The 27,627-nt window shown below is 46.3% G+C and overlaps 1 protein-coding gene across 50 annotated transcripts in view; it reads left to right on the top strand.

Annotated features, from left to right (window-relative positions):
- SORBS1 (sorbin and SH3 domain containing 1) overlaps positions 1-27,627 on the top strand; it is a 241,433-nt gene that overhangs the window by 208,566 nt on the left and 5,240 nt on the right. For 23 of the 50 annotated variants that reach the window (XM_082406437.1, XM_082406465.1, XM_082406454.1 and 20 more), the window contains 8 exons: positions 2,875-2,921; positions 6,889-7,003; positions 7,146-7,271; positions 8,767-8,961; positions 10,585-11,358; positions 22,515-22,574; positions 23,154-23,344; positions 26,643-26,755. In XM_082406437.1, coding sequence (XP_082262563.1) covers positions 2,875-2,921; positions 6,889-7,003; positions 7,146-7,271; positions 8,767-8,961; positions 10,585-11,358; positions 22,515-22,574; positions 23,154-23,344; positions 26,643-26,755 — 1,621 coding nt within the window. The remainder of the gene's footprint in view (positions 1-2,874; positions 2,922-6,888; positions 7,004-7,145; positions 7,272-8,766; positions 8,962-10,584; positions 11,359-22,514; positions 22,575-23,153; positions 23,345-26,642; positions 26,756-27,627) is intronic. The other 27 variants (XM_082406464.1, XM_082406460.1, XM_082406466.1 and 24 more) reach the window with 5 other exon arrangements.

Here is a 27,627-nt window from a genome sequence, read left to right as displayed (position 1 = left end):
AGAAAAATAAAATGTAATAAGGAGGAGGCAGAAATTAGCAGGAGTTACTCAGATGCAAGTGAAGGACAACTGCCAGCCCTCAGCGTTCCAGCTCCTCAATACCACCCTGTTCTGCAGGCTCTAGTGATGGGTTATCCTCATTCCCAGGCCTACCTGGTTGTGAGTGGTGGAGAAGATGGGAACATGCAAAGGCACCCTAGGGCTGCCTACCCCACATGTAGATAATACATGCAAATGAAATGCAACCAGGGCACAACAACCATGGACAGAGGCAGGCAAACTCTGCCTAACCTGCCTTGCCTCCCTTCTAGAGCAGAGGTTCTCAAACTTAAGTGTGTCACAATCCCCTAGATGCTTGTTAAAATACAGGTTGCTGGGCCCCATCCACCAAGTTTCTGATTCTGGGGCGGAGCCTGAGAATTTGCATCTCTGAGCAGTCCAGAGACCACATTTTGAGAATCACTGCCCTAGATGTCGACTGACAGACATGGGACAATAAAGACCAATGAGTCCCACGTGCACCAGGCTATGTAGATGTACTTCTGTACCATTCAGTAGAATTTGGATGACCACTAATTTGCCCAGGACCCTGTGAGGGGATAGAAACAAGACTCAGACTGTGCCTTTGGGAAACTGGCAGTCTAGTGGAAGAGGCACCCTCAGAACAGTTACCTCTGTTGTAGTAAGTAACACAATGCCTTGGGAACCAGAGGAGGAAAAGATAGATTCAGCCTCAGGAGGATGGAGGAAGATGAAGAAGGAGATGATGCTTTGTACAGGCAATATGACTCATATAATATGTCTTAAGAGTTCAGTGGAATCAGTGTTTCTCAGTCTTGAATAATGTATGGATTCCCTTTGTTGAAAAAAAATTTTCACCAACCCGATTGGGTTGACCTAAGCCAATTTACAAATTAAATAGTAAACTGTACACCTATACAATTTTTATTTAATAATTATAAATTTAATTGAGAACTGATTAATATTCATGTCTCTATCTTTTGAGCGACAGAGGCACCACTGGCTATTCATCAAATGGTTGGGTTTTATTAATTTAATTGATGGTTGATATAATTTTGCCTGAACTCAGTTGTTGCTCAGAGTGTGAATATCATGCTATTTTGGTATAACTTTTTTTAAAGTTCATACAGCTTTACAGCTGGCTGTCAACCAGCCCCCCCACCCCCCCACTTTTTAAAATTGGAATCACTGAAATTTTTGTGCTTAAAACGTTGGTCATTTGGCCTTCTCTTGTGAACTTGTCGTTTATCATTAACTCCACATTTGTTCTTTTCTTATTTGCTTACAACTGTTGAATTATGCTCTTTGGTCACAGGCAGGCATTGAAATCTGTGACATTGATTATAAGGTCGTCATTCAGTTGACTTCTAATATGTATGGTAGATAGATGGAAACATCACATGAAAATGCACAATTAAAAAAAATTTCTGTGGAGAATTCATGGCCTTAAAGAAGATCCCTATAAGACCCCAGCTTGAAGAACCTGGAAATATGGGGCATTTCACTAAGGGATCAGGATCTAAAACTAAGCTTGATGAAGCTTCTAAAAACCATTTTTTTCCTCACATAGAGTCTCCCATTTTTCCCCTCTGCTTTGCCCATGCCTTCTAATATTGAAGAGGAAGTATGTAATTTAATTTTCATCACATTGTTTCCCTATACCAGAAAGTTATAACAGTTGAAAAGGTTGGAGCTGCTCATGGCTGGGGCAGCATTATACTGGCAGCTGTAAACAGCTTGCTCTCATGATTTCTCCCCTCTATCTTTTTTAAAAAAAAATTCCCCACTTTTAATAGTGGGAAAGAAGGATGTACAAATAAACATGGTAAGTAAAAGGGAACCTTTTGCTCTCTTTGTTGGAATTGGAGATGAAGAAATTCCAGACAGAGAAGGGGTGTCTAGACAAGGTGCAGCAAGTAGATTTGCCTGACTGGGACAGGAAAAGTGTCATAGGAGATAAAGGCAGTTAGGTATGAGTGGGGAGAAATGACCCAAAGGCCTTAACCCACCTCAGGAATTGAGAGTTGATCTGAGGGACAGTTGAGAGACTGGGCCAACTTCAAAGCAAGGAAGAGATGTGATGGAGGTATTTGAGGAATGTTATTTGTGCTCCTGAGTGACAGTAGATTAGAGTGGAGAGAACTGAAGTCAAAGGAAGCTTTGTGCCTGTGGGAACTAGAGGTCAGACCTGAGTGGGGTTGTGGAAGGGACGGAGGGAGGGTTGGCGTGACTTCATGACAGGCTCGATGAGAAAGTGGAGATGGGGGCTGTGGGTGACTTCCAGGCTTGGGGGTGTCTAGGAGGAGAGGGCTACCTAACAAGAATGGAAGCCTTGAAGGAAGAGCGTGAGCTCAGGGCTCGCTTTATCTGGCTTTTTGGATGATTTCACAGACCTTGAGGAATATGTGGAGTTGGAGGTGATGTGAGAAGTCATTCAGGGTTCATTTACTTACAGGTCATAATTTAAGTCAGGCAAAGAGAACATGTTCCCCAAAGACTAAGACAGTAGATAAGGAATGTCTCATGACTGCTGGCTGGGTTTTTTGTTTGTTTGTTTTTTAAATAGTGGTGTCAGCCTTGGGGACCAGCATTTCCGCTTTAGGACTTTTCTAACCATCTCTTCCCCAAATCTGCCCCTCCGTAGGGAGATCCTCACACGTGGCATAGCTGATAGAACATCCGTGTAGTGTGCTCTGCTAAGGTCAGACAGGTAGATTTCTGCCCAGATTTTGACACCAGAGTAAACTGGTTAGGGTGGATTTTTCTGCTTTGCTTTCCGGAAACTTGTAAACGTGTGTCCTTTTCATTATACATAAATTGTGATTTTAACTTGTCATTGTTTCCTGTGTTTAGATGAGACCTGCCAGAGCCAAGTTTGACTTTAAAGCTCAGACACTAAAGTAAGTGCCACCAGTCATATTCATTTATTTTAACTGCCTCTTTGAAACACAGAAGTTCACTCATAGAGAAGCGTGGGAGAAAATAACAACAATAAGAAACAGTAGTTTTTACATTTTACTATGTGCAAGCACCATTCAAAGTACTTTACGTATGTTAACTCATTCAGCCCTCATTGGAACCCTGTGGGGTTGGTGCTATTGTTATTTCCCTTGTAGTAATGGGAAAACCAAGGTTCTGCAAGGTTAAGGAACTTGCCCAAGCTGGTCAGTGATGGAGTCGGGATTCAAATCCAGGTAGCCTGGTGCCAGAGCCTGGGCTCTCACCTCTGTGCTGCCACCTCCTATGTAGGGACTCAGTTTGCTTCATTAAGTGGTGGCTTGATCCGACTTTCTCTATGGAAGGAACCAGAACCAGTCTCTAGAAAGATAACTTTGCCAGTTTTGCTGCAACATCCCAAGAGATTAAAGGCTCATGTGAACCCACAGGAGACCAGCATTTCTCTAAGTATGTTCCTCAGAGTGCTGGCTCTGTAAATATTTCTCAAATAGTGTTCCGTCATAGAAATGAGTCTGGGAACCACTGCATCCTATGTCTGTACCTCCTGCCCCTCCTTGAAGAGAGACTTTGCTATTGACATATTAACGGCTCTCTAGAAGTTTTTCAATAAAGAAACCTAATTAGCTGATTTAGCCAATGTTACCTAAATTTAGATGACCAGAAAACCTTTCTACTTTCCGTAGAATGAAATTTGAGAGATGACTGGGTTCCTAGAGGACCTTGCTCACTTCATATCTAATTATGGATTAAAATGGGCTGTGAGTTTTCACTGGCAGCAGTGAACTGCAGCCATCCTGCTGCCCTGGTGATGAAAGGGGAAGGAAAGCCCTCCATCCTTGGACGCTGGGAAATGCTGTGTGGAGGCTGCTCAGCTGTGGTTCCGACCTCCTGCAACACAAGATGAGTGACTAGCCTACTGTTTCCAGAACTAGGCACAAATCTGGTGCATTTGGCTTTGCTTGTAATTACCCCAGTGCTTTAGCTTGTCACCTAATGAGAGGTGGTGGCATCATGTGCTGGGTTGATTATGGGCTCCAGAGTCAGGAAGTCCTGGGTTTGAATCCCGACTGTGCCACTTATTGCCTCTGATCATGGGCAAATCACCAACCTCTCCACCTCAAATTTCCTCATCTGTAAAATGGGCATAAAAATGCCTCTCTTGCAGGGCAGCCAAGGTAATACTTGTAAGATATGTTGCATAGTGTAGCAAAAGTGTTCCCCTCCTTTTTTTAAACCAGAGACCTCTGGTTATAAAATATATATATATTTATGTAAATTAATTTTTTAGTTTAATCAAGAAGTAACTTTTCCTCTTTTTTCTTTTTTTTTTAAATTAATTATTTTATTTTATTTTATTTGGCTGTGTTGGGTCTTCGTTTCTGTGCAAGGGCTTTCTCTAGTTGCGGCAAGCGGGGGCCACTCTTCATCGCGGTGCGTGGGCCTCTCACTATCGCGGCCTCTCTTGTCGCAGAGCACAGGCTCCAGACGCGCAGGCTCAGTAGTTGTGGCTCATGGGCGTAGCTGCTCCGCGGCATGTGGGATCTTCCCAGACCAGGGCTCGAACCCGTGTCCCCTGCATTGGCAGGCAGATTCTCAACCACTGCGCCACCGGGGAAGCCCCTCTTTTTTCTTTGAATTGAGAAAGTTCCATGTAATCATTGAATGGTACTGTGATATTACATTTAGCTAGATTTCATTTAAAAATCCTCGCAAATAGAACAGGTGAGAAGGCTAAGATAGACAGAACTCATCACCATTTACCAACGTTGCTCATGCTGGGGACAGGGCTCCTTCCTCCTGACCCAGTGCTTTCATTGTACCACGTTGCCTCCCAAGAAAAGTTAATAAAACTTTTTAAAGAGAAAACAAAAGATCCATAGACTTGAATATTTTAAACATCTCCAGTCACTGGGTTCTGTTTTCCTCCATAGTACGTTATTCAGAAAAGTGTTCTGTGGGAGCGCTCGTTTCAACCAAGTTAAACAGGTTTCTGTCCCACAGGACTCTCCAAGCTTCCACTGTGCTAATGTACATGGTGACACTCCAGAAAAGATCTAAAGTGCATCATATTATTGTTTCCCAAACCTTGTTACTACCAGACTTTGCCATGTGCCTAAGTGACCTGCGAGTCACTTAGGGTGGCAGAGTTTGGAGCCTGCAGATCCCCAGCAGCGGTGGATATTCTGAGGGTTCTGCTCATCTGTGTGTCCATAGTTGAGAGTAAATGGAGGGGAGGATTCAGAACTCCCCCAGGGAGGGCTATGGCAAGAATTTGGCCAAAGACCTTCTTTCTTCCAGAGATAAATGTCCCAGATCCCCTTCACAGGCCTCTTTAGGGTTAGAATCTGCCTACCAGTGCAAGACCCACACAGGCTGCCTTGTTCTCTCATCCAGCACAGTGCTGACTTTGTGTGAGGCTTTCCAGATGTGCCCCTTTGTTTAGCCAGCACCCCTCACGTACCGTGGGACTTCCTGGCACACTGCAAAGCAGGCACACCCCCTCCAAACTGCAGTCAGAGTCCTGTCTTTCCATGCGGTTGGTTTGAGGCAAACGGAAAAGATCTAGGTCATTTTTTCTTTTTTTTTTTTGGCGGCGTTGGGTCTTTGTTGCTGCACGTGGGCTTTCTCTAGTTGCGGCGAGCGGGGGCTACTCTTCGTTGCGGTGCGTGGGCTTCTCCTTGCAGTGGCTTCTCTTGTTGCGGAGCACAGGCTCTAGGTGCGCGGGCTTCAGTAGTTGTGGCACAAGAGCTCAGTAGTTGTGGCTTGCGGGTTCTAGAACGCAGCCTCAGTAGTTATGACGCACAGGGTTAGTTGCTCCATGGCATGTGGGATCTTCCTGGACCAGGGCTCGAACCTGTGTCCCCTGCATTGGCAGGCAGATTCTTAACCACTGTGCCACCAGGGAAGCCCCGTTTTTTTTTTTTTTTTTTAATGCAAGAAAATCTCAAGGTACAGTTTTTGTGTTGCTTAAAATTTATCTTTCTCTCTCAGTTTTTAAAATGGAGTCCTGGTTAGCGGTTAACATATTATTGAGGCAAACAAAGGGATGTATATGGAAAAGTTGAAAAGGGGCATGAAGAACATTTGAAGGAAAATCCACTTTTCTTTCCAAGATCCCTTTTCCATGTTGAAAAGAAAGTGAATTAACATTTACTGAGTGTTAACTATGTAACAGGCACCATGCTAGGTGTTTTATTTGTAGTTTGTTGCTGAATTCTCCAACAACTCTGAGTTAGCTCCTATTTTCAGATAAAGAAAGTATCTCAGAGAGATTAAATATCTTGCCCAAGGTCCCAGAGCTGGTAAGTGGTATAACTGGGTTTTGAACCCAGATCTGCCTAATATCAGAGTGTTTCTACTGCATGATGATGGATGGATGGATGAATGGGTAATGAAATGAGTGGTGGATGGATGGCTAAACAGATAGAATGATAAAAGGATATCAGTATGTCACAATTTGAGGGTAATTTAAATGTCATGGGTAATGAAGGCATGCATTTCTAGGGCATAGAAGAGGGTAGTGAAAGTATCTAGAAGGAAACATTTTTCATTAATGAACAGCAGCTAAGACTGCTGGGTGCATCACTGTGTGTTGCATAAATATTCTGAGCATAAGACAGCATTGACAAAAAATACATTGAGGAAACCACAACAAACTAATAAGGTGTCTGAGCACTTTCAAGTGGTTGTCAGTTTGAAAGTTAACCTTCATCCCACAAGACTGGAAAAATGCCAAATATGCTGCAGTTTCCTGAATAGTGGGGTTCTCGCATCCACATATGGCGCCGCCTCTTCTGTAACTTGTCCCCTTTGACCTCACTCGAAGTCTCCTTTTGCTAAAACATGGGGCATCTTAATCTTACACACATTGGGGACATCTGGTAAGATGCTGTGACCCTCTGTCCACAGGGAGCTTCCTCTGCAGAAGGGAGACGTCGTGTACATTTATAAGCAGATCGATCAGAACTGGTATGAAGGAGAGCACCACGGCCGGGTGGGGATCTTCCCCCGCACCTACATCGAGGTACTCTGGCTCTTTCTCTTTCTAAGGAAAAGCCTGGTCATGCCCAAAGCACAGTTCACTTAACGTGTGTTTTGTTTCCTCCTTTCATTTCTCTGCTTTCTTCTCTTTTCCATTCTCCTTCGCCTCTTTTTTCCTTTCTCAGCTTCTTCCTCCTGCTGAGAAGGCTCAGCCCAAAAAGCTGGCACCAGTGCAGGTTCTGGAATATGGCGAAGCTGTTGCCAAGTTTAACTTTAATGGTGATACCCAAGTAGAGATGTCCTTCAGAAAGGTAAGCTGCCCTCTCATTCCACGCCAGGGGGCCCCGCTGGGTGGTGCTGTCATCGCGGGGATGGGGCACTGCAGCGGTGGCCATTGTGGTGAGGCTGTCGTGCCCCATCAAGGATTGCGCTGAGGGCAGTTGGAGGATTTCTGCCATGAAGTATTAAAAAAACAAGCCCTACATTGAGTTCACTAATGAAAGGGCCATGATTTCTGGAATCACAGACCTACCTCTTTTATAAACCGTATTCAGTGTTTATCGAGCACCTAGTAATGTGAGAAGTGCTGTGTTGGTAACTAGGTGGTACAACATTAATGTGGAGAAAAGGAAGTCCAGGAGAAGTCTGAGAAACTTTGAAGCCAAGAGTCATAGGTTATCAGCTGTGTGGCTTTGGGGGAGTTAAGTAATTGTTCAGAGCTGCGATTTTTCATATGTAAAATGAAGACAAATGGCCCTCTTCCAGAGCCGCTGTGAGAGGATTTAATGAAACAGCCTCAGTGAAGCCCCCAGTGTGACACGTGGCATCTAGTTGGGGCTCACTGAGCAGGAGACGACAGTGTTATCATTGCCTTCAAGGCGCTCATGCTTATTTTGAACAGAGTTAAGCTGTGCAGAGACACTGCCCTTCCCACGAATTCAGACGCTCTCTTTACATGCCAAAATTCTCTACTGGCTGAAGGTATTCAAGTTACTAATTTTACTGAGGATTGAGGGAAGTGAGCTTATGCCTTGGGAAAAAATGAGCCAGCTTATAGAAAAGAGAAACACTGGAAGCAACCTAATTGCCCTACGTCAGGAGACCAATAATTAAACCATTATATGTATGTACAATAGAACATCCTGCAGTGGGCCATTAAGCTGTGCACCGCCAGGAAAAATGTAGAATTCTATTTCTTGATAAAGAAGGAGGTTCACTGTATGTTATTGAGTATAAAAAAGCAAGTTGGAAAGGGGAATAGAGTGCATATCCAGTTTTCATAAGAAAAAAGTATGTGCAAGTCTAATTCACATGGAATTATCTACACCAAAATATTAACAGTGGTTACCCCCAAGTGATAATATTATGGTAATGATTATTTTCTGCCTCATGTTTATGTTTTAATTTTTCTGTAATAATACAGGAAAAAAATTACATAAAAAAAGAAAAAGAACCCCAAAAACCTTTACCTTAGAGAAGAAGATTGGATATCTGTCTATTTTGCATTAGATGAGTCAAAAGTACTACATTTGCCTGTTAGCTTGAGAGAATGAGTCTGACCTTCTCCTTTACCAAAATATGTAAAGACCAAGCTTAACAGCCTCCAGGTATCTCTAGTGCTGTTAACATCTCCATCCCAGTGATAACTAATTCCATCCAGGTCTAGCAAAGAAGGTTCTTCTGAACAAAGAATGTAATAAATAATGCAGGAGAGCACAAGGTACAGGCAGGGGCCTCAGACGTGCCAAGTCCTAGACGTGCCAAGTCCTGCTAGGACAAGGAGCCTTGCCTTTCTGTGTCTTGCAGGGCGAGAGGATCACGCTGCTTCGACAGGTGGACGAGAACTGGTACGAAGGGAGGATCCCAGGGACATCCCGGCAAGGCATCTTCCCCATCACCTATGTGGACGTGATCAAACGGCCGTTGGTGAAAAACCCCGTGGATTACATCGACCTGCCTTTCTCCTCCTCCCCAAGTCGTAGTGCCACTGCAAGCCCTCAGGTACCTAAGCTTCTCGCCACTGGTTTTCACACTCAGCATGACAAACCTCAGTGCTAATAGCACACAGCCCCTCTGGGGTGGTTCTGCAACACTGTGATTAAGAACCATCTGCAGCAGCGCAGAGTATACACACCAGGGTTTGTTTTCATGTGTACAAATGGCATTTTTCAAGAACTTGGTGGGAGAAATATTATCTTGGGGAAAAGGAAGTGCTTAAGGTGATTGCTCTGGGGATAAGATGATTCGGGAGAGAGAAATAAGCGCCATTATCAGTTGGTCCAAAACTGTTCTGGGAGCATCCCTTCCTGGGTGAAGCTGGTTGTCTGGATACCACCACGGTCCCATACATACCATGGCCAGTATGGTTCTCTTAGTCATCTTACTGGTCAGGATTGGCCTGTAGAAGACAAAGATTGACAGAGAGAATTTCATGTGCTCATCCTCAGACATATAGACTGGATTCAGAGTATTCTTTGCAATCAAGAACCGGGTTGGAAAAGGAACTTACAGTGTCTCTGTCTATACTGGGCTGAAAAGAAGTAGATTTATAGGCATAATAAGATCTTTGCTTCCCTGAACATTAACTGTGAACAAACTTGTTTTAAAATATAAATTATTCCAGACCCATCCCCACTTTCCCAAAGCCAAGAAAAAAATCAGACCTTGGGTTCAGGAGAGGCACAGTGGGGTGACTTCTTGTGAAATAGACTGACTATAAGTGGTAAGTTACAGGGATTATGGCCAGAGAAATGAGAGCAGGACCTGGGGACACTTGGACGGTGCCTCTTTTCTCTCATCTTCTAATCATTTCCTCATCTCCCACCTGCCATTGCTGACCCCCAGGAGATGGTTCTTGGCAGAAAGCATGAGACGGGCTGACCCAGGGCTTCCTGCACAGCGAGATCCAGATCCTTTGGTCTCTCGAGGAGAGGGTGTGAGCCAGGCTCAGGGCATTCTGCTTCGTCATAGCATGGGGAACTCAACTAGATTTTTCGCTTGACTGTAGTGGCCAAGCACAGCTATAAAACAAGATGACTACACTACTCATACTCCTCTCTAGAAGGCTCTCTGCTGAGCCCCCCTAGAGAGAATAAAAGCCCAAGAAGGGTCAGAGCAGTGGCAGGCCTTTTTAAACATTTTTTTATTGAAGTCTAGTTGACATACAATATTATATTAGTCTCAGGTATACAGCACAGTGGTTCAACCAGGCCACCTTTTTCTCCTCATGGCTCTGGGTCAAGGCTGCATTGGCAGAGGCAGTTGGGTGGGGTGAGGTGGGGAGCTTCCAGTGTGTCCCTTTACAAGTCTGATTCCGCAGACCAGCCGGCACCATCTGTTCCTGCCCTGATGGGACCCTTTCTCCCATCTCCATACTGCGTGCTTCTCCATCCTCCCCCCGCCTGCACACACCCACGCATCCACACACATGCACCCACATCCCAGTTTCTCTCCCAGCCTAACCAGATGATTTCCTTTTCGGACACCAGAGTGTCCTGCTCTTCCTCTCCATTTCATTCCTCTCCATATATCCCTTGTGATTATTTTTCTCTTTTCTTCTCTGTGCTGACACTTGTGCCTTTTGCTTCTTTCTTTTGTTTTCCTCTCTCTCCTTTTCTTTTGAAGTTTCCCGGTCACAGCAAGCTCATCATGCCAGCCCCCTCATCTCTGCCCCACGCCCGCCGAGCCCTGTCCCCTGAGATGCACGCTGTCACCTCTGAGTGGATCTCGCTGACCGTAGGAGTCCCGAGCAGGCGGCCTCTGGCTCTGACCCCACCCTTGCCTCCTCTGCCAGAGGCTTCTGTCTATAGCCCTGAACCCCTGGCCTTGTGGGCGAGGCCCAGCTCCTCCCTTACCCTCAGCCTCCCCCGTTCGAGCTGGTCGGCCCGGGCCACCCCACGCTCGGCAATCTCCCCGCTGGCCCTGCCTCCCCCGCACAAGGCCTGCTCCCTGGCACCCGGTGCCCAGACCTCCCTCCACGCCAGCGGAGATGGTGGTGCCCACGTGCCACCTCCAGGGGTCCTCAAGGATAGCTTCTCCCAGCCGAGGCTTGGGCGTTCGGACAGGGTCATCTCGGAGCTTAGCGACGCCTTTAGCAGCCAGGGTGAGCCGCAGCCGTGGCGAGAAGGAAGTGGAGCACGTGAGAGGAAAGCAGACAGGGAGGCAGGTGAGAGATGCCCGGGTGGACCCGCCATCTCTAAGAAGAGCTGCCTGAGACCGTCAGACGTGGTCAGGTGTCTGAGCACCGAACAGAGACTCCCAGAGCTCCACACCCCAGAGGAGAGCCGGCCCCGCCAGCCCCGGGGTAGCCCTTTCCCGGGAAGGGAGGCTGAGCCCTCAGAGCGGCAGAGAGGTGGCGAGCCGGCCGAGAGGAAGGCCGCTCGGACTGGTGCGAGCGAGGTAGGCCTGCAGCATGACCACGTGTGCCCGGGTGTCTTGGCCAGCAGCAGGGTGGGCTCACCCCTGGCTGAGTGGACGCCCGTGAGAGCTGTTTGCTTTTTGGGGAACAAAAATACGAACCAGGAGGGAACGGAGGGGTCATCCATTAAGGTGTCAGGGCTGGGACAGTGGAGGCAAAGGACAGTCTGTATCCTGGCCTCTCAAGGTGATTCAGGAGCGACCCCCACGTTGGGTACCTCCTGGCCTGGTGCAAAAGCCCACGAGAAGGAAGGCCTTCCTCCCGGCCCAGTCGTGCCTGGGAGATGATCCTTGGTCTGCCCCAACACAGCTGAGAACACCAGGCTTTGGTTTGGCTCCGTGTGATTTGGTTTTGTGTGCGACACGCTTCGTTTCCATAACCCATGGTGCTCTGCCTGCCAGCGCTCAGCCCCGTCAGGTCTTCGTCCTGTCTCGTGTTTGTGTGGGAGCTGACTTGTTCACTGAAGAGCAAATGCATTTTGGTTCTGGAGGGAGGGGCCCAGTGCTGGGCTCCTTGAATGGCAGGCCAGGTTTTTAGGTGACTGTCCCATTTTCTCTCCAGGTCAGCTGTCAGGATTTGGGGGTTTGGACCAGGGCGGCCCTAGGATGTTTTGAGGGCTGAAAATTTGGGGGCAGGGGGAGATGAACTTGGCAGTTAGATCATGGTTCTAATTTTGGCTATGTTGTTTACTACCCCAAAAGTCAGAGGTTTTGGCAGCTTCTCTAAAGCAGCCAGGTTTGAATGCCTGCTCACCTCTACTGTCTAGTGACTTGGGAGTGAGTTACTTCCCCTCTCTGGGCTTCAGTTTCCTCATCCATAAAATGGAGATAACACCTACCTCATAGTCTGGTTGAGAGGATTCCACGAAGTGATGCATGTAAAGTGCTAAGCACAGGGGCTGGGAACGGAACATGTCAGCACTTTACCAATGGAAGCTATCCGCTTTGGGTGATGGAGAGCTGCTTCTGAAACTGAGAACATTCTAGAATGTTTTTCGAACCAGATAGAATTCTTGAAGATGTCTCCGAATCATTTATTATCTACTGTGCACGATGCCCATGATAGACTATGCTTGATCCGCAGACCTGCAATCCCAGTTTCCCTTTTAAGTGTCATTTACTCACTCAACACATAATTGATTCAAGGCCTGTAGACACCAGCCTCTGGGCAGGATACAGGGGTTATCTCATCCCTGCCCTTGAGGAGCCTTATGTTTCAGTGAGAGTGGCGGACGCAGCAGTAGAGGTGGGCTTGGAGGCTGCAGGAGCCCAGCGGCCTAAAGCACAGGTGAGGCCAGACCTGCAGCCCCAACCTGTGGCGGGGAGTGGGGCATCATCGCTGCGGGGAAGGGCAGTGTGGGATAATGATAAATAATCAGGCTTAGCCTCCCCACTGGTTTTCTCCTATGCAAAGTAGGAGTGGAACTTGTCCCTCCCTCACAGGGCAGTGTAAGGGTTAAATGAGGTGGGTGTGGTGCCTGGCATGTGGGAAGGCTCCCTGAAGTGGATTGTGGGGGGGGGCTGAGGAAATAGAATACCTGGGGAGGGTTTTACCTGGCCCGGGAGCAGGTGCTCCTGGAAGGGGTGTTCTGTGAGGGAAGGAGGGTGTGTCCTGTCCAGGAAAGAATAGTTCGCTGGGGGAGAGGGGGTGAAGTGGCTGGTTGAAAAGAAGTGAATGTCTCAACACAGGAACAATTCTGTAAATGTTCTACGTCGGCGCATGGGGCCTGGAGACCTCGTTACGGTCAGCAGTGAGTCATTGCGGCCTGACGCCAGGACCCAGTGTGCACAGGAAGTGCGCATGGCGCTCGGGTGAGATTAGGGGTACGCGCTTCCCACTTCCTAACAAGGAGAGGAGGGGGCTGGCAACACAGAAAGCCAGGCTTGTTGAAAACTGATTTTCCTTTCTTGGTGGGCTTCCAGACCCCAAGTGCATCACTTCCTGTCCCCTCCCTTCCTCCTGCTCTCCCAGCACAAGCCCCTTCTCCATGGCACCGGCCTTGCTCCCTGTTGAGAGCTGGGGGTTGTGTGAAAAGGGCTCCTGCCCACACACTCCCTCCCAAGCCCCTTTGCCTTCCCCTCCTGGGACTGGGAGCAGGATGGCAACCCGGGAAATGAGGTCCTGCAAGAGAAGCTTTCTGCCTCTTGAGGGCCTCTTTGGATGACAGAGCTAAAGATGGGAAGGGCCGGAATGACAGGTATTCTCTGGTGATCCAGTCACAAGATGTGATCTCAGGCTGTGTCACTTATTTGAATAAATGCATTCCAGACCAGTTTGTGTTATCAGGGAAATTGCCAGCCACTCTTGTCCTTGCTGTGGGGTGCTAAACCAGTAGTTCAATTTTGTTATCACTGTTGGGAAGCTAGGTTGAGTATCTGACCCAGAAGTCGAAGGAATTTAACCTGAGAGCATGAAAAGGCATTGGGAAATGTTATGACCATTGCCTCTTCCATTCAAGCATCTAGGATGTTCCAGGCACTGTGCCAAGTGCTGCAAGAGGCACGGAGGGATGAACATCGTCAGGGGCTCCCCTTTGCTCTCAGGAAAGTCTCTCCTCCTTCGTGGGCTTAGGAAGGCCCCATGTGATCTGGCCCTTTAGATAGCAAGCCAGCCTCACCTTCCAAAGCCTCCCCTGCTTTGTATGTCTGGGAAATTCCCACCTGTCCTTCACTTTTCCACTTAGATGTTACTCCTTCCAGGAAACCTTTCCTGACAACTTTTCCCTCCCCCTGCAAGACTAGATTAAGTGCTGGACTTTGTGCTTTCACAGCCCCCTGCACCTGACCTAAGGGGGCACTTATCAGCTCTATTGTATTCGTCCCTTTGTTTGTCTGTCACCATTAGAGCATTAGGGACCAGAACCCCTGAGATGTGGAAGGCACTCAATGAATATTTTTTGAGTGAAAGAAAGAATACAATATGACTGACCCCAACTAAAGGAGTGTATGAGCTCCACTGGGGGAATAAGACATGTTCACAATTATAACGCAGACAGGGAAGGAGGGTCACAAACAGTTCGCTCTGAGAGTTCAAGATGGGAAGAAATAATAAGCAGCAGGAAGAGGAAGATGGAAAGACTTTAAGAGAAAAGCGGCTTTTGATCTGGGGCTTAAAGAACTGGGAGTTTTATGATAGGTGAACAGCAGGAGGGACAGCATTCAAGGCAAGCAAATAGCCCAGCCAAGCCCCAGGGCTAGGAATGTGAAAGGAGGGAGGGGAGTCGTGAGTTCCTGGTTGCATTGACGCTTCCGTGTCCGCAGGTGGTTAGAAGGGGCTGGGAGCAGAGCTTGGAGGGCTGATTGGTGCCTCATGTGGATACTGACCAGCACCTTCTCACGATGTGTCTGGTCATCTTCCTCAAGTCCTGTGACCCTTGCTAACTGCTCATCAGCATTCCCTAATTGGTGTTAGCCCCTGCTTTGCTGCTTTCCTTCTCCTGAGTCACCTGTCCAGCCCATCCCACTGCCCCCAGCTCTGCAGCTGTGCGAGCACTTCATTGTGAAAGGGTTGGACTTTTCACTCCTTTGTAGACTCCCAAACTGATGTGACATTGGGTTGGTTGCTCGTGATTTTAGGTGCGTATTCTCTGAACAGCAGGAAGGGGTGAATGAGAGGTAGGGAGTGTTTAGGGGAAGCCAGGATCATTGGGAAGAGTGCTGCACTGAAGGTCAGGATTCCTGGGCTCTAGCTCCCGCTTCGCCATGAGCCTGCTGTGTGTCTTTGGGTGAATCACTTCCTTTCTCTGGCAGCTTCCCCATCCATAAACAAAAGATTCAGACAAAGATAACTTCCTGCTAGATTTGATATTCTATGATTAGCTAAAAATCCTGTGAATTTCAGTTACAAGAGAGAGAAGAACAAATACAAAATTTTAAGGAGGGGGTTTATGATAGACGTGTGGACTTTCACAACAGAAAAATAAAAGCTTTCCCTTTTGTTTTTTGAGGGACAACTTAACCAGTTGGACAAAGACATACACACAGGCACATTCAAAATGCCCAAGAGTTCAGAATTATCAACTAAGTTCTTGGATTTTGTTGCGTGTAAATTTTGGCCAAGAAGGTTTAGGACAATTGGTCAAGAAAGTGAAGGGGAATATCATCTTGGAAATCTCCACCATTAGCATCATCAAATATTTTCTGAGCTTTCCCCAAGATAGAAGCACTGTTTGCAGACTGGCATCCAGACTTGGTTGTTAAGAGCTCCTACAATTGAGTGAGAGATCCTCACAGAATTTCTGAATTTAAAAGAATCTTTAAGTATCATCCACTCCAGTGACTCATAACTTTTTCTGGATCACAGAACCTTTGAGAATCTGAGGTTAGCTGAGGAACTTTAGGCCAGTAGTTTGGGAAAGAGGGTGGCACACACACAATTTTGCATAAAGTTTTACGAGATTCACACCTGAATCATTCTGAGAGCTCCCTAGGAGTCCACAGACCCCCCCCCCAGGTTACAAACCCCCAGTCTATTCTACTTTTACAATGACAACACTGAGGCCTGAGAAAAGTGGCAAAACCTGTGTGATGTCAGTTTGGGTCCTAAAGAGGAGAAAGCCAATCAAACAGTAAAATCTGTGGGTATCACGTTTAAATAAAAGTATTCAGGAAAGCTCTGTGTCTTCAAAGCATCTGAGAAGCACAAGAACAAACTACAGCCTTAGAGAAAGGAGAGGAGAGAGGGAAAGACGACAGGAAGATGTGCTTCGGTGAACTCAGAGGGAACATCCCTTACCGCATGGAAACTAGGTTAGTTCCCAGAAAGGTAAGAACAAAGGCATAGGCCCTCTTTGAGCATGGAAATCAGAAGTAGAAGGGAAAGCATGTGATGCAACTTACAAGAACAAAAAGAAAATTAAAAATGTTAAAATACCCACCGAATAAGGGGAAACATTTTCCTTTGACTCACTCAGAAGGGAAATCTCTAAATATATACAGAGGGTGTTCAACAATGTACAAGATGGAGAGACATTGGCTGCAGTTCTTAGAAAAATGATCAGCAGGTATGCGCTCAACACCTAAGGTGCAGGAAACTAAGACCTGCAGTTGCAGTGTCCACCCCTACAGAGGTGTTAGGAGAAATGGAGGATTGCAGTAGAAACGCTCATGCCAGCTGCAGAGTACGGGGCAACTTAAGGTGGTCTCTTGATGGGCACCTCCCTCAACTATTCTGATGTCTCCCCCTCTGGCAGAGCACAGCCCAGCAGATCAGGGTGTGTTGGGAGGGCAGAGAACTTGGAGTCAGAGAGAATGGGGTTCAAATTCTGGCACTTCAATTCCCAACTCTGACATGTTGGGTCTTAGTTTTTTTTTTTTTTTTTTAATTAATTAATTAATTTATTTTTGGCTATGTTGGGTCTTCGTTTCTGTGCGAGGGCTTTCTCCAGTTGCGGCAAGCGGGGGCCACTCTTCATCGCGGTGCGCGGGCCTCTTCACTATCGCGGCCTCTCTTGTTGCAGAGCACAGGCTCCAGACGCGCAGGCTCAGTAGTTGTGGCTCACGGGCCCAGTCGCTCCGCGGCATGTGGGATCTTCCCAGACCAGGGCTCGAACCCGTGTCCGCTGCATTGGCAGGCAGATTCTCAACCACTGCGCCACCAGGGAAGCCCCCTGGGTCTTAGTTTTTTAAGATGAGGTAAATATTGATTGTCTTCTTGAGTTATTATGAAGATTAAATGAGGTTTCCTGGAGATGAATGCACCTAGCACAGAGCAAGTAGCTGGGACTCGATAAATACTTGCTGACAGGGAAAAGAAACAAAAGTAGTTTATTTTATCCTCCTTACTCCATTCCACCTAAGAGAGGAAGGTGGGGTTGGGGGAGAGAAGAACGTAGAAGGTGGAAGAATTCTTTGACTTTGGTTACACAAATCCAGAATTTAGAACATTTAGAATTTGCACTCTGTAAATCAGTGCTTCTCGTTATTCTCTCTCACCTCGAGAGAGTGAGGCATCACTCTTGGAAAGGCATCCTCTTGGAAAGCTTTTGGTTCCTTCATACTTGGGTACATATTTGCCATCACTCCTCTGATTGTTTTGGGAAAGAAACAGACCCCACCACAGACTATGAGAAGGCTGAGCCTGTAAGTTTAGTGCTGTCATCAGATTCACATTACAATAACGACGATATGTTGTCTGTGGACTGATCTGCAAGGAGATTGAGTCTAGGTGGTAAGCAGTTGAACTAATTGGTGGTAATTAGTTTTATATGTAAGCTGGGATCTTTTTCTTAATAAATGCAAGAGGAAAACTCAGTGGAGTCAGACTGTTCTGCAGGACTTGCGGAGGTTTCCTAGAGCTGAAAGCCAGGAGCCTAAATCTTTCAGGTCTTCTAACTCCTCTGGCAGAGTTTGCCTGTGGTCTTCCAGGAGCTGCACCTCTCCCTCTACCATCTGGGCAGCTCCTCGCCTCCCACGCTGCCGGAAGTGAGCTCTCCAGCCACCCGGAGGCGACAGTCAAAGCTGCCCTCCACCCCATCTCCAGTGGGCAGTGAGTGGAGTGCTGGCCCCCTTAAGCCAGGTCAGCCTTGCCCAGCCCTGGTTCTCAATTCACAGGACGAGCACAGTCTAATTACTACATTAGAACTTTAGAGCCAAAAAAGATGTTTATGTAAATCATGCCCAAGCCTCTTATTTTCCTAAGAACTTGAAATCCAAAGAAGTTAAGCATTTTGCTCAAAAATCAATAAATTACTGTGAGAGCCTGTCCTGGAACCCAGTTTCCTCCCTCCCAGTCCAGTGTCCCCTGGGAGGCCAGTGTGGGTCACCAGAGAGGTGAGGTCTGAGGAGAGGAGATTCGGGGTATGTGATGAGCAGAGGTACGCCATCTCTGAGAGACGCACGCAGGTTGGGAGAGCAGAGACTCATGCCGCTTCTAGAGGGGCTCGGGGCCACGTGGAGGTGGAGTCCTCTGCCCTGTCCACATCTCCAGGACTTCCTGCTGGCCTCTAGCCTGTGGACTTTTTATTTTGGGCTTCAAGGCTTTGGCACACGCCCAGAGCTGGAAGAGAATGCTTAGTAACTCATAGGAGCACCAGGTGTTTTCTGTGGATCCAGAGGGATTAACAGCCCCAGGGATGCAGGGTCAGATTTCTGAGGGACCGCTGTGAACTGAAGGTAGAAAGGCAGCAGGGCCACAGAGCAAGGACACATGAAGGGCTGCTCACTCGGAAGAATGAAACAAAAGCTCCAGGCCAAGAGGGCCGACTTGTGTTTCTGTGTGCAAATATGGAAGAAAAGCTGTTTCTGGATCAGCAACTATCACCTGCTTACTGTTGATCTGGGAGGGTGGTGCAGTGGGGCGGGCAGGGGTGCTGGTGGCTGTTTTTCTAAACGTGAAAAACTGGAATGTATTTCCAAGAGTCTGAAATGTACTTAGCGTGAGATAATAGTCCCGTTATCCCCAGCCCTGGCTGAGGTCCTGGTTAGAACTTTGTCCACTTCTAGGCTTAAAGAAGGGTGTACACTAAGACCCAGGAGGGTTTAACCAGCATCATTGGCCAGCAGAAATATAACGTGAGTCACGTATGTAATTTAAAATTTTCTGGTAGTAAAATGGAGTAAGTGAAATTAATTTTAGTAGTATATTTGATTTAACCAAACATATCTAAAATAGTATCATTTTAATATATAATCAGGATAATTGTTGAGCTATTTTACATTTTATACTAAGTTTTGGAAATAATTTTGTAAAAAATAATTTCGTAAAAAGTGTAAATAATTTTATACTTATGGCACAGTTCATACTGGCCCCATCTCAAGTGTTGAGGAGATACATGTGCCTACTGGCTACCATATTGGATAGCATAAGTTCAGAGGAAGAGATATATAAAGCTGTATATGGTTAGAAAGTGGGACCAGGGAAAGAAAAAACATACACCCAGAGGGAAAAAATGTCTGAAGGTAAACAGCCTTCAAAGTGAAGGGCGAGTCCCTATAATGGATATCAATGGTTTCCATCTCCACCGAAGGTCCACATGCTGTACCGACCTCCACCCCACCCACCCCCCCAAAAAAAAACTGGTTTACATTTCCGCTCTATGAGATGTTTGGCTTAAATCTAAGGAATGCATTTCAAGTAGGGAGAAACTGAATCTTAACCTAACAGGATAAATATTTTTCTTGCCTTCTTCATTTATTCCACAGACATTAAGTAAGCAACCAAGTGACCTCTCAGGGATGAGTTGAGTTTGTACTAGATGTCAAGTTTGTCTAGACGTGAAGGCTGCAGTGATGATCATCCTCTGGTTTGCATATGACCTGAGTCCAAGGAGGGTATTAGCTGGGTCAGGATCCCTTTTCAGAACGGTGGATCCTTGAGTTAATGATTGGATGATATCCATTACTGCACACTGGACCTTTTACACAAAGAAAAAGTATTCAAGAAAACTTACAGTGTCTGTTTTCAGAAGAGGCAGAAGCTGGGTGTTGCTCTCATCCTTACCCCAGCTATCCCATCACGAGCCAAGAGGGAGGGTGGTGTATGGCGACTGGAACCTGAGAGGTTCAGTACTCAGTGGCTTTGCCACCTTGTGAAAATCTTCAGAATTCCATGAGCCTTAAAATTTCCTTTTCTGCCCTCCCCAAGTAAAAGGGTGAGTATAAAAGTCATGAGAGGTAATGGACCTATATGTGCTTTGAAAGCGACTTTAAAAAAAAAAAAAGATGCTTTACAAAAGAAAGGGACAGTGGGACCTCCCTGGTGGTCCAGTGGTTAAGACGCGGCTCTCCCAATGCAGGGGGCATGGGTTTGATCCCTGGTCGGGGAACTAGGATCCTGCATGCCGCACGGCTCAGCCAAAAAAAAAAAAAAAAAAAAAAGGGATAGTAAAATATCAGGTGGTTCTTAATGTAGCTGATTCACCAAACCTCTTTTAAATTTAAGTGTGAAATATTTGCTAGATGATTGATTCCAGTCACTCCTTTAGGATTAAAGTTGATTTGAAAGACGCTATGGGGCTTCAGTAAACTGGAGGTCATGTCAATAAACTGTCTGCATCCTCTCTTTGCACTGCACTTGACCTGAGGTTGTTAGGCCACCAGCTGGACTTTGGAAATATTTTGTCTCTTTATGGGAACTTTTATTTTCATGAGGTGAGCCAGACCCACCAGTCTTGGCACACTGTAGCTAAAGAATCTCAGTGTTGGATAACTGAGGTGCTCTTCAGCCTTGCTCCCCAAAGTTGGTCTGTGGACCAGTAGCATGGGCACCACCAAATAGAAATGAACAGTCTTAGGATGCATCCCAGATGTGTCCGATGAGAATCTGCATTTTAACAGGATCCCAGGTGAAGCTGACATACATTAGAGTTTGAGCAGCAGTGCTCTACAATATCCCATCTAGCAGTGGTCAACACAGCCTCAGCTTGAACAGCTGCTGGGACTGACAACTCACTTCCTCTCGAGGCAGTCCCTTCTATTGGACAGCTCTCACGTTGAGAAAGTTTTACCTTCTATCAAGTCAAAATCTGCCTGTAGGTATCACCCACTCGGTGCTGCCACATAGAAGCCCATATAGTAGATGCTTGGGAGTGGCATTATTTTCCTTTGTTGCGCAGAAGTCTTGATCCAGAGGCTGGATGGGCAGTGAGTGGGGCCACACAAGGTCAGCTCCCAGTCACCTGGCAAAGGCCCGCAGGTCCTGAGACGTCTTCTAAAGAGCAGAACCCTTGCAGTTCTGTCTCCTCTCCCCGAGTCCACGGGCGCTGGTTTAAGAGATTGCAGTTTGGAGAACTTGAAAAGGTTTTCCAAAAGGACAAGAGTATAGGAGTGATGGCTGGGATGAAAGCTGGTCGTGCAGGGCATGCTAATGAATGAGAATTTACAGCGGAGATGAACAGGAAGGGATGGTGTGGTGTGGTGGGGCAGCGTTACCTCTGGCTAGCTGTGTGACATTGGGGAATGCACTAAACCCCTCTGAGCATCCGCTTCCTGGGCTTTAAAAGAAAACGGGATGATAAACCCTGTCCTGCCTGTTTCCAGGGTTTCTGTGGGACTCATTGAAAATAATGTCAGTGAGCACACTTAATAATGTGGGAAATGGTCCGAGGATGAAAGAGAAGGTCCAGCAGGACAGTAGGTGAATCCAGGAGGCAGGTCTACCACTAACTTGCTGGGTGACCTCAGGGGAGGCCCTCACCCTCTCTGGGCCTTCCTGTGAAACAAGTGGGTCACACACTAGAGATCTGAGTGCTCTTCTAGAAGGCCCTGGAGTTGCTGTGACTCATCACTATTATTGTACGTTACCTGGAGGGTTTCTCCAAGGATGGCTCTTCAAATATTCATTTAGGGAGACTCCTTAGAGCTTGGATTTGAATCCTCTCTGGGATAAATAATTCCAGACATTCTTCCAGTGAAGGCCTGGCCTCTGCTATAGGATCCTTACTTAAAAGACAGGTCTGCTTGGCCATGATTGCACCTTATTTCCATGTCAGCATGTGGGGCCTAAGCTGGTGAATGAAGAGTGATGGTTTCATTTCTACCACTGTGTCAGGACACACCATCCTGTTTCTGGAAGCAAGCTCTGCCCCATGAGATATCAGAACTCATCGATCGCCTACTTAGCTGGAGTGTATCATGTGCAGGTTTTTCCTGGGGAACAGTCTCACTTGATACTTCATATATTACCAAGGAGTTTTTCAGAAGTGTTAACTCTCTTTTTATACGCACGGGAAAATGGCATACCTGATACTTTATGAGCCTGCTCTGCCAGAGGAGGTTCCCAGTCAAAATAAGTGGAACTGGCTTTTGGTACAGCAGCCCTTCCATAGACGCTTGCCAGCTGAGAGCAAGGGGACCAATGTGTGTGGTTACAGAGGGACATAACTGTTCCTTAAGGTAGCCCTTCTGTGTCTCTTCCCTGCCAATCTGGGGTCCCTGTGTTGTTCATTCTCACCTCACTGCAGCCCTGTTCCCAACTGCTCATTTCATTGCCTGGATCCTTGCTTCTAACTCTGTACATTGCATTTTCTCCTCTGCACCCACCGTGTTGTCTTGGAAACTCGGTGGCCATAGGCCACGGGTATCCGGTGTCATTGAATGTGATGGTGTGGTATGTGTATTTGCTCACACTTTTATTTTGAATCCTTTCCAATGTGACATCTGCTAAAATGTCTCCCTTATAATTTGCTTGGTGATCACAGCCTTCTCATCATTCATTGAGAGCAGGACCTGATCTCACAGAATCTGAAAAGAGCTATGTGGTAAGATGCCTGTTGAATAAGACTGTAGCTTTTCTAAAGAGAATTCTTACTGATTTGTAGAGTCTAGACTGGAGTAATGCCTGATTATCTCACAGAGCCATTATTTACAAGAATTATATGGCTATTGTAGTAGAGAGAGATGTTAGGCCACCCTCTTCCCTCAAAAAAAAAAAGCAGAGGAATTTAGAGACGATATTTCTACTCTGCCTACATGTGGGATTAAATTAATATATTAGTGCATGATTGGGGATACATACTTGCATTTCTATCCTGAAATTATTCCATTTGTTACAGTTACTAATTACAGGCTTTTATGCTGCTGCCTTTTTTTTTTTTTAATATTCATACTAAATCCCAAATTCTTCTGTATCTTACCTGTTTTTTCCATGCTTACGCCTGGATCCCTCCTGCACTCCACTACTGGAATATCTATTTTTTTAACCTGGATCTTCAACTCTGTTGTTTCCCTGGACTTATGTGCTTCGTCTGGAATGTTACATCTCTTCCTCTCTTTCTTTTTTTTTTGTCCCCATGTTGACTGTTTTATGGGGGTTTCTGGATATCTCGGGGCCACCACAGGAAGCAGTTTGCAATGAGATCATAAACATTGCCGAAAAATCTGTTCATTACTGCAGCACTGTTTCTCATCCCCTTGACTTTCATCACAAGGTATCCCCTTCTGACAATAAATCATCTCTAATCATTTCTCAGCAACCTCAAGCCCTGCAGCGAAGAGTCACCCCAGACAGGAGTCAAACCTCCCAGGATTTGTAAGTACACTTGGCGAACCTCAGTTCTCGAGTTCTCAGTAGACCGTTGGGCTTAGGAAGTGGGTCACTGACGGACTGTAGGGGCAGCCATTTGGGGGAATGAACCAACCACTCCCAGCTTCTCTGAGGGTTTCTAGTTAAGGCTGTTTCCCATCAGCCAATGTGAAAACAGGTGGCAAGTAAATAAAGGTCACGGACTCTTGGGGGAGAGAGGTAAAGCATTAACTTCCATATAGGGCAACTGGGAGCTGTGCTGACTGGTCTCATTCCTAGTGCTGTGATAGTGTAGAGGAAGGAGTGTTAATTCTGACTGGAGAGGAATGAATAGGGTTGATCCATTCATTTAAAAAAAAAAAAGTATTGGATATCTATGTTCTAAGCACAAAGGAGTAAACTCCATTCACAGAGGAAGGGGGTTCTGGAATAAGCATTGAAAGACAAATCGGGTTTGAGAGCTAGAGCAGGGAGGTGAAAGGTCTTCCCAGCTGAGAAAACCAAATGTGCCAAGGCCCGGAGTAGGTAGTGTGTTTGGAGAACATCGAAAAACCCCTGTGGCCATGGTGTGCAGTTCATGGAGGGAATGGAGACAAAGCTCAAGGAGCAGGTTAGGACCAGATTGTAGAATCCAGAATGCAACTGAAATAAATTTGGATTTTAGTCTGCATTCACTCAGGAGCCACTGAAGGTTTTTTTATTTATTTATTTTTTTTTTTAAGTTTTTTTTTTTTTTTTTTTTTAAAGATTTATTGATTGATTGATTGCTTGCTATGTTGGGTCTTCGTTTCTGCGCTAGGGCCCTCTCTAGTTGCGGCAAGCGGGGGCCACTCCTCATCGCGGTGCGCGGGCCTCTCACTATCGTGGCCTCTCGTGCTGCGGAGCACAGGCTCCAGACGCGCAGGCTCAGTAGTTGTGGCTCACGGGCCCAGCCGCTCGGCAGCATGTGGGATCTTCCCAGACCAGGGCTCGAACCCGTATGCCCCGCACTAGCAGGCAGACCCCCAACCACTGTGCCACCAGGGAAGCCCGCCACTGAAGGTTTTTAAAATCAGGACCATACTGGGAGTTCCCTGGCAGTCCAGTAGTTAGGACTCGGTGCTTTCACTGTTGTGGCCCCCCGGCTTCAATCCCTGGTCGGGAAACTAAGATCCTGCAAGCCACGCAGCAGTGGCCAGAAAAAAAAAAAAAAAAAGAGGAACACATTAATTGGATTTCGTTTTAGGTAGATAAAATCAGTCAACAGCGTGGAGGGTGGATTTCAGAGACGAAGGACAAAGATAGTGGTTTGGAGATACGAATACAGCAAAAAAGTGGTGAGGGCCTGAGCTAGGAAAGAGTGGGTCTCTGGTGCATGGAAGAATATAAGATTATATAAGAAAATAAGATTCCCCAAGGAGACAGGGATAAAGGGAGAAGAGAACTGAGGATAGATCCTTGGGGGACCAACATTTAAGGCAACAGAGTAGCAGCCAGCAAAGGAGACTGAGAAGGAGCAGGAGACACGGGCGAGGGTCTAGGAGCATTCACTTGTGTGCAACAGAGCAAGCAGTGTGTGGTCAGTGGTGCCCCTGCTTCAGAGAGGCCGAGGAGGACAGGAAATGAGAAATGTCCTCCAGGTGGCAACTGGAACAATCGTTGGTGACCTCTGCAGTGACAGTGCTGGTGCAGGCAGATCCTGTGTTAGGGCTGATGAGTCGGTGTGATGGTGAGTGGAAGGAGAAGGGGACAGGGAGGCTATAGATTCAGGGAGTAGCAGAGACGGGGGAGTTGTTTTTAGGATGCAGAGGCTTAAGCACATTTGTACTTGAGAAGGAGTTAACAGAATCGAAAGATGTAAGAGAGAAGCCGTAAGTCGAGGAAATAGCCCAGGGAAGGGAGTTTAGCCTGGCTAGGAGCAGGGAACCCTTCCTTACACATGGAAGTAGGGGCAGGAGGGGAGGCAAATTAAAGCTCTGCTCAGAGGTGGGGGAAGGACTCTGTGGAACCATGTCCAAACAGCATGAAGCCCCTCCAAAATTAGAGCCAGTCGGGGACCCAAGCAGCAAGGTTGCAGGACTGTTTCCAGCCGGTCTCCGCTGTCTGGGGTGAGACAGCGAGGCAGATAACAGGAGTAATCTCCCAGAGCTGAGACTGGCAAAGCAGCCACAGTGGCAGTAAAGGGGCTAAGGCATCCTAACGAGTCCAGGTTGGGTAAGAGACAGCAGGCAAATACAGAAACATCAAAATGTATTCATTTACCAACTGGAAATCCACCTGCAACTTTTAATTCCTCATTAGATACCTTCCTTCTGGCAGACAGATCCATCTACCAAAGTTTCACTACATTTGAATAAATATGTAAAATTAAATTGCCCCTTTGGTTTTAGCAGAGAGCAGAACCTCTTGTTTCTAGGAACACTGACTCCACTTACTTGTTTCTAGTCTCTCTCGCCCACATGCTGGAATTCACTGACAGCCACTGAAAATGGTAGATGACTGGCTGGTTTGCAAAGTTTTACCTGCTACTGTTGTGTTTCAAAGTAGCAAGTAAACAGAACTGTGAACTGGTGCACAGTAGGTGCTTCTTAAATATCTATCAAAAGAATAAATGAAAACAAGCTTTTATTTGTTGCCAAAACAGGTATCAGATTTCACAAGTAGTCCAGCTTTTTCCAGAGCCTGTTGTCAGAACAGACCAAATTGCCTTAGGCCAACTAACAAGCAAATAAAAATCTTAACCCCAAACATCACTGGGATAGAAATGCTTTCAAGAGTTTCAGAAAAATGGCATCCACGTTTAAAAGCAATTAATGAAATGTGTGTTGGCATGTAAAGAAACTCAAGGTAGTTTTGCTAAACAGTGAGGCAATTGAGATGTACTTTTAAAAATTATATATATACATGACAATTGCCTCATGCTCTCCAATGTATGTGACCAGAATATAATGTCTGTCTCTGGACCTAAGTAACTTCTGATTATCCTTGATAATCTACATGTATTACCCTATGTTAAGAAAAGGACTCGATTAACTTTAAAGGGGGAGCATCTAGACAAAAAAGCTTGGCTGTGGTAACCCAAACGAAACTGAATAAAAGGACTGATCATGACTTGCTTCTCAGAAGTTCCCCATCCCTGTGAATCTTAATTTGCGTATCACATGGATCTCCCCAAATTATTAGAGCAATAGCCAATAAAATACTTTTATCCCCACTGATGAGTAGGAAACACTACCCAAATGTTGATTTAGCTGAAATGGGTTTTTAAAACTCATTATTTAATTCCATCAGTGTTTGAGTCAATATTTATTTCTCTCACTTACAGATTTAGCTACCAAGCATTGTATAGCTATATACCACAGAATGATGATGAATTGGAACTCCGAGATGGAGATATTGTTGATGTCATGGAAAAATGTGACGATGGATGGTTTGTTGGTAAGTGACATCGTACTTTTCTTACCAGTGGTGTATTGAAGGAAGAACTAGGCGTGATGAGTCATGAAAAGAGAACTATTCTCTACACAGAGAGAAGGGCCTTCTCAGTTCCTATACCACCATTAGGAACGATGAGCCACCCAGTTTATGTTTGCTCTCAGGGCAGTGTGGATGATACTAACATTGAACCTGACAACCAACCAAATATGCCAACATCTACTGCATGGAAGGGCAGTTGCCAGCTTCATCCATTGAGTTCTGTTTGTATTTCTTTTTTTTTTTTTTTTCGTCTGTGCCATGCAGCTTGCAGGATCTTAGTTTCCTGACCAGGGATGGAACCCAGGCCCCAGCAGTGAAAGCACTGAGTCCTAACCACTGGACCGCCAGGGAATTCCCTCTGTATTTCTACTGTGCATCTGTCTGTCCTACATTCGGAAATTTTAATTTTTAAAACGCCTGTGGAACACCACAAGAACACTTGAGCCTAGATTTCTGCCATGAAGCTCAAGCATATGTGTAGACATTCCAAAGACCTCACTTACTCCAGGCTTCTAATAACTTTCCTCAAAGCAACCTGCTTAATTAAAGGAGTCACTTTCATAGGATGGGGGAGAGAAAGATCAGAATTTGAGATTCTGTAACAAAACAGATGCTTGATATACTTTCTTACTGAAGTTCTCTCAAAAAACAGCCTGTAAGACAAGAATTATCCTCTTTCCACAGATTCAGCAACTGAGGCCCAAAGCGGTTAAGTAACTAGCCCCAAGGTCACCACCCAGGTAGCAAATGGTAGGGCCAGTATATGAACTCAGGCCCATCTCTCCCTGAGCCTCTGTTCTTTCTACTCAGGCACAAATATAATGTTGGGAGCC

This window comes from Balaenoptera borealis (assembly GCF_965194805.1).
Source record: "Balaenoptera borealis genome assembly, chromosome: 10".
Lineage (NCBI taxonomy): Eukaryota > Metazoa > Chordata > Mammalia > Artiodactyla > Balaenopteridae > Balaenoptera > Balaenoptera borealis.
This window is presented reverse-complemented; position numbering and strand designations above follow the sequence as displayed.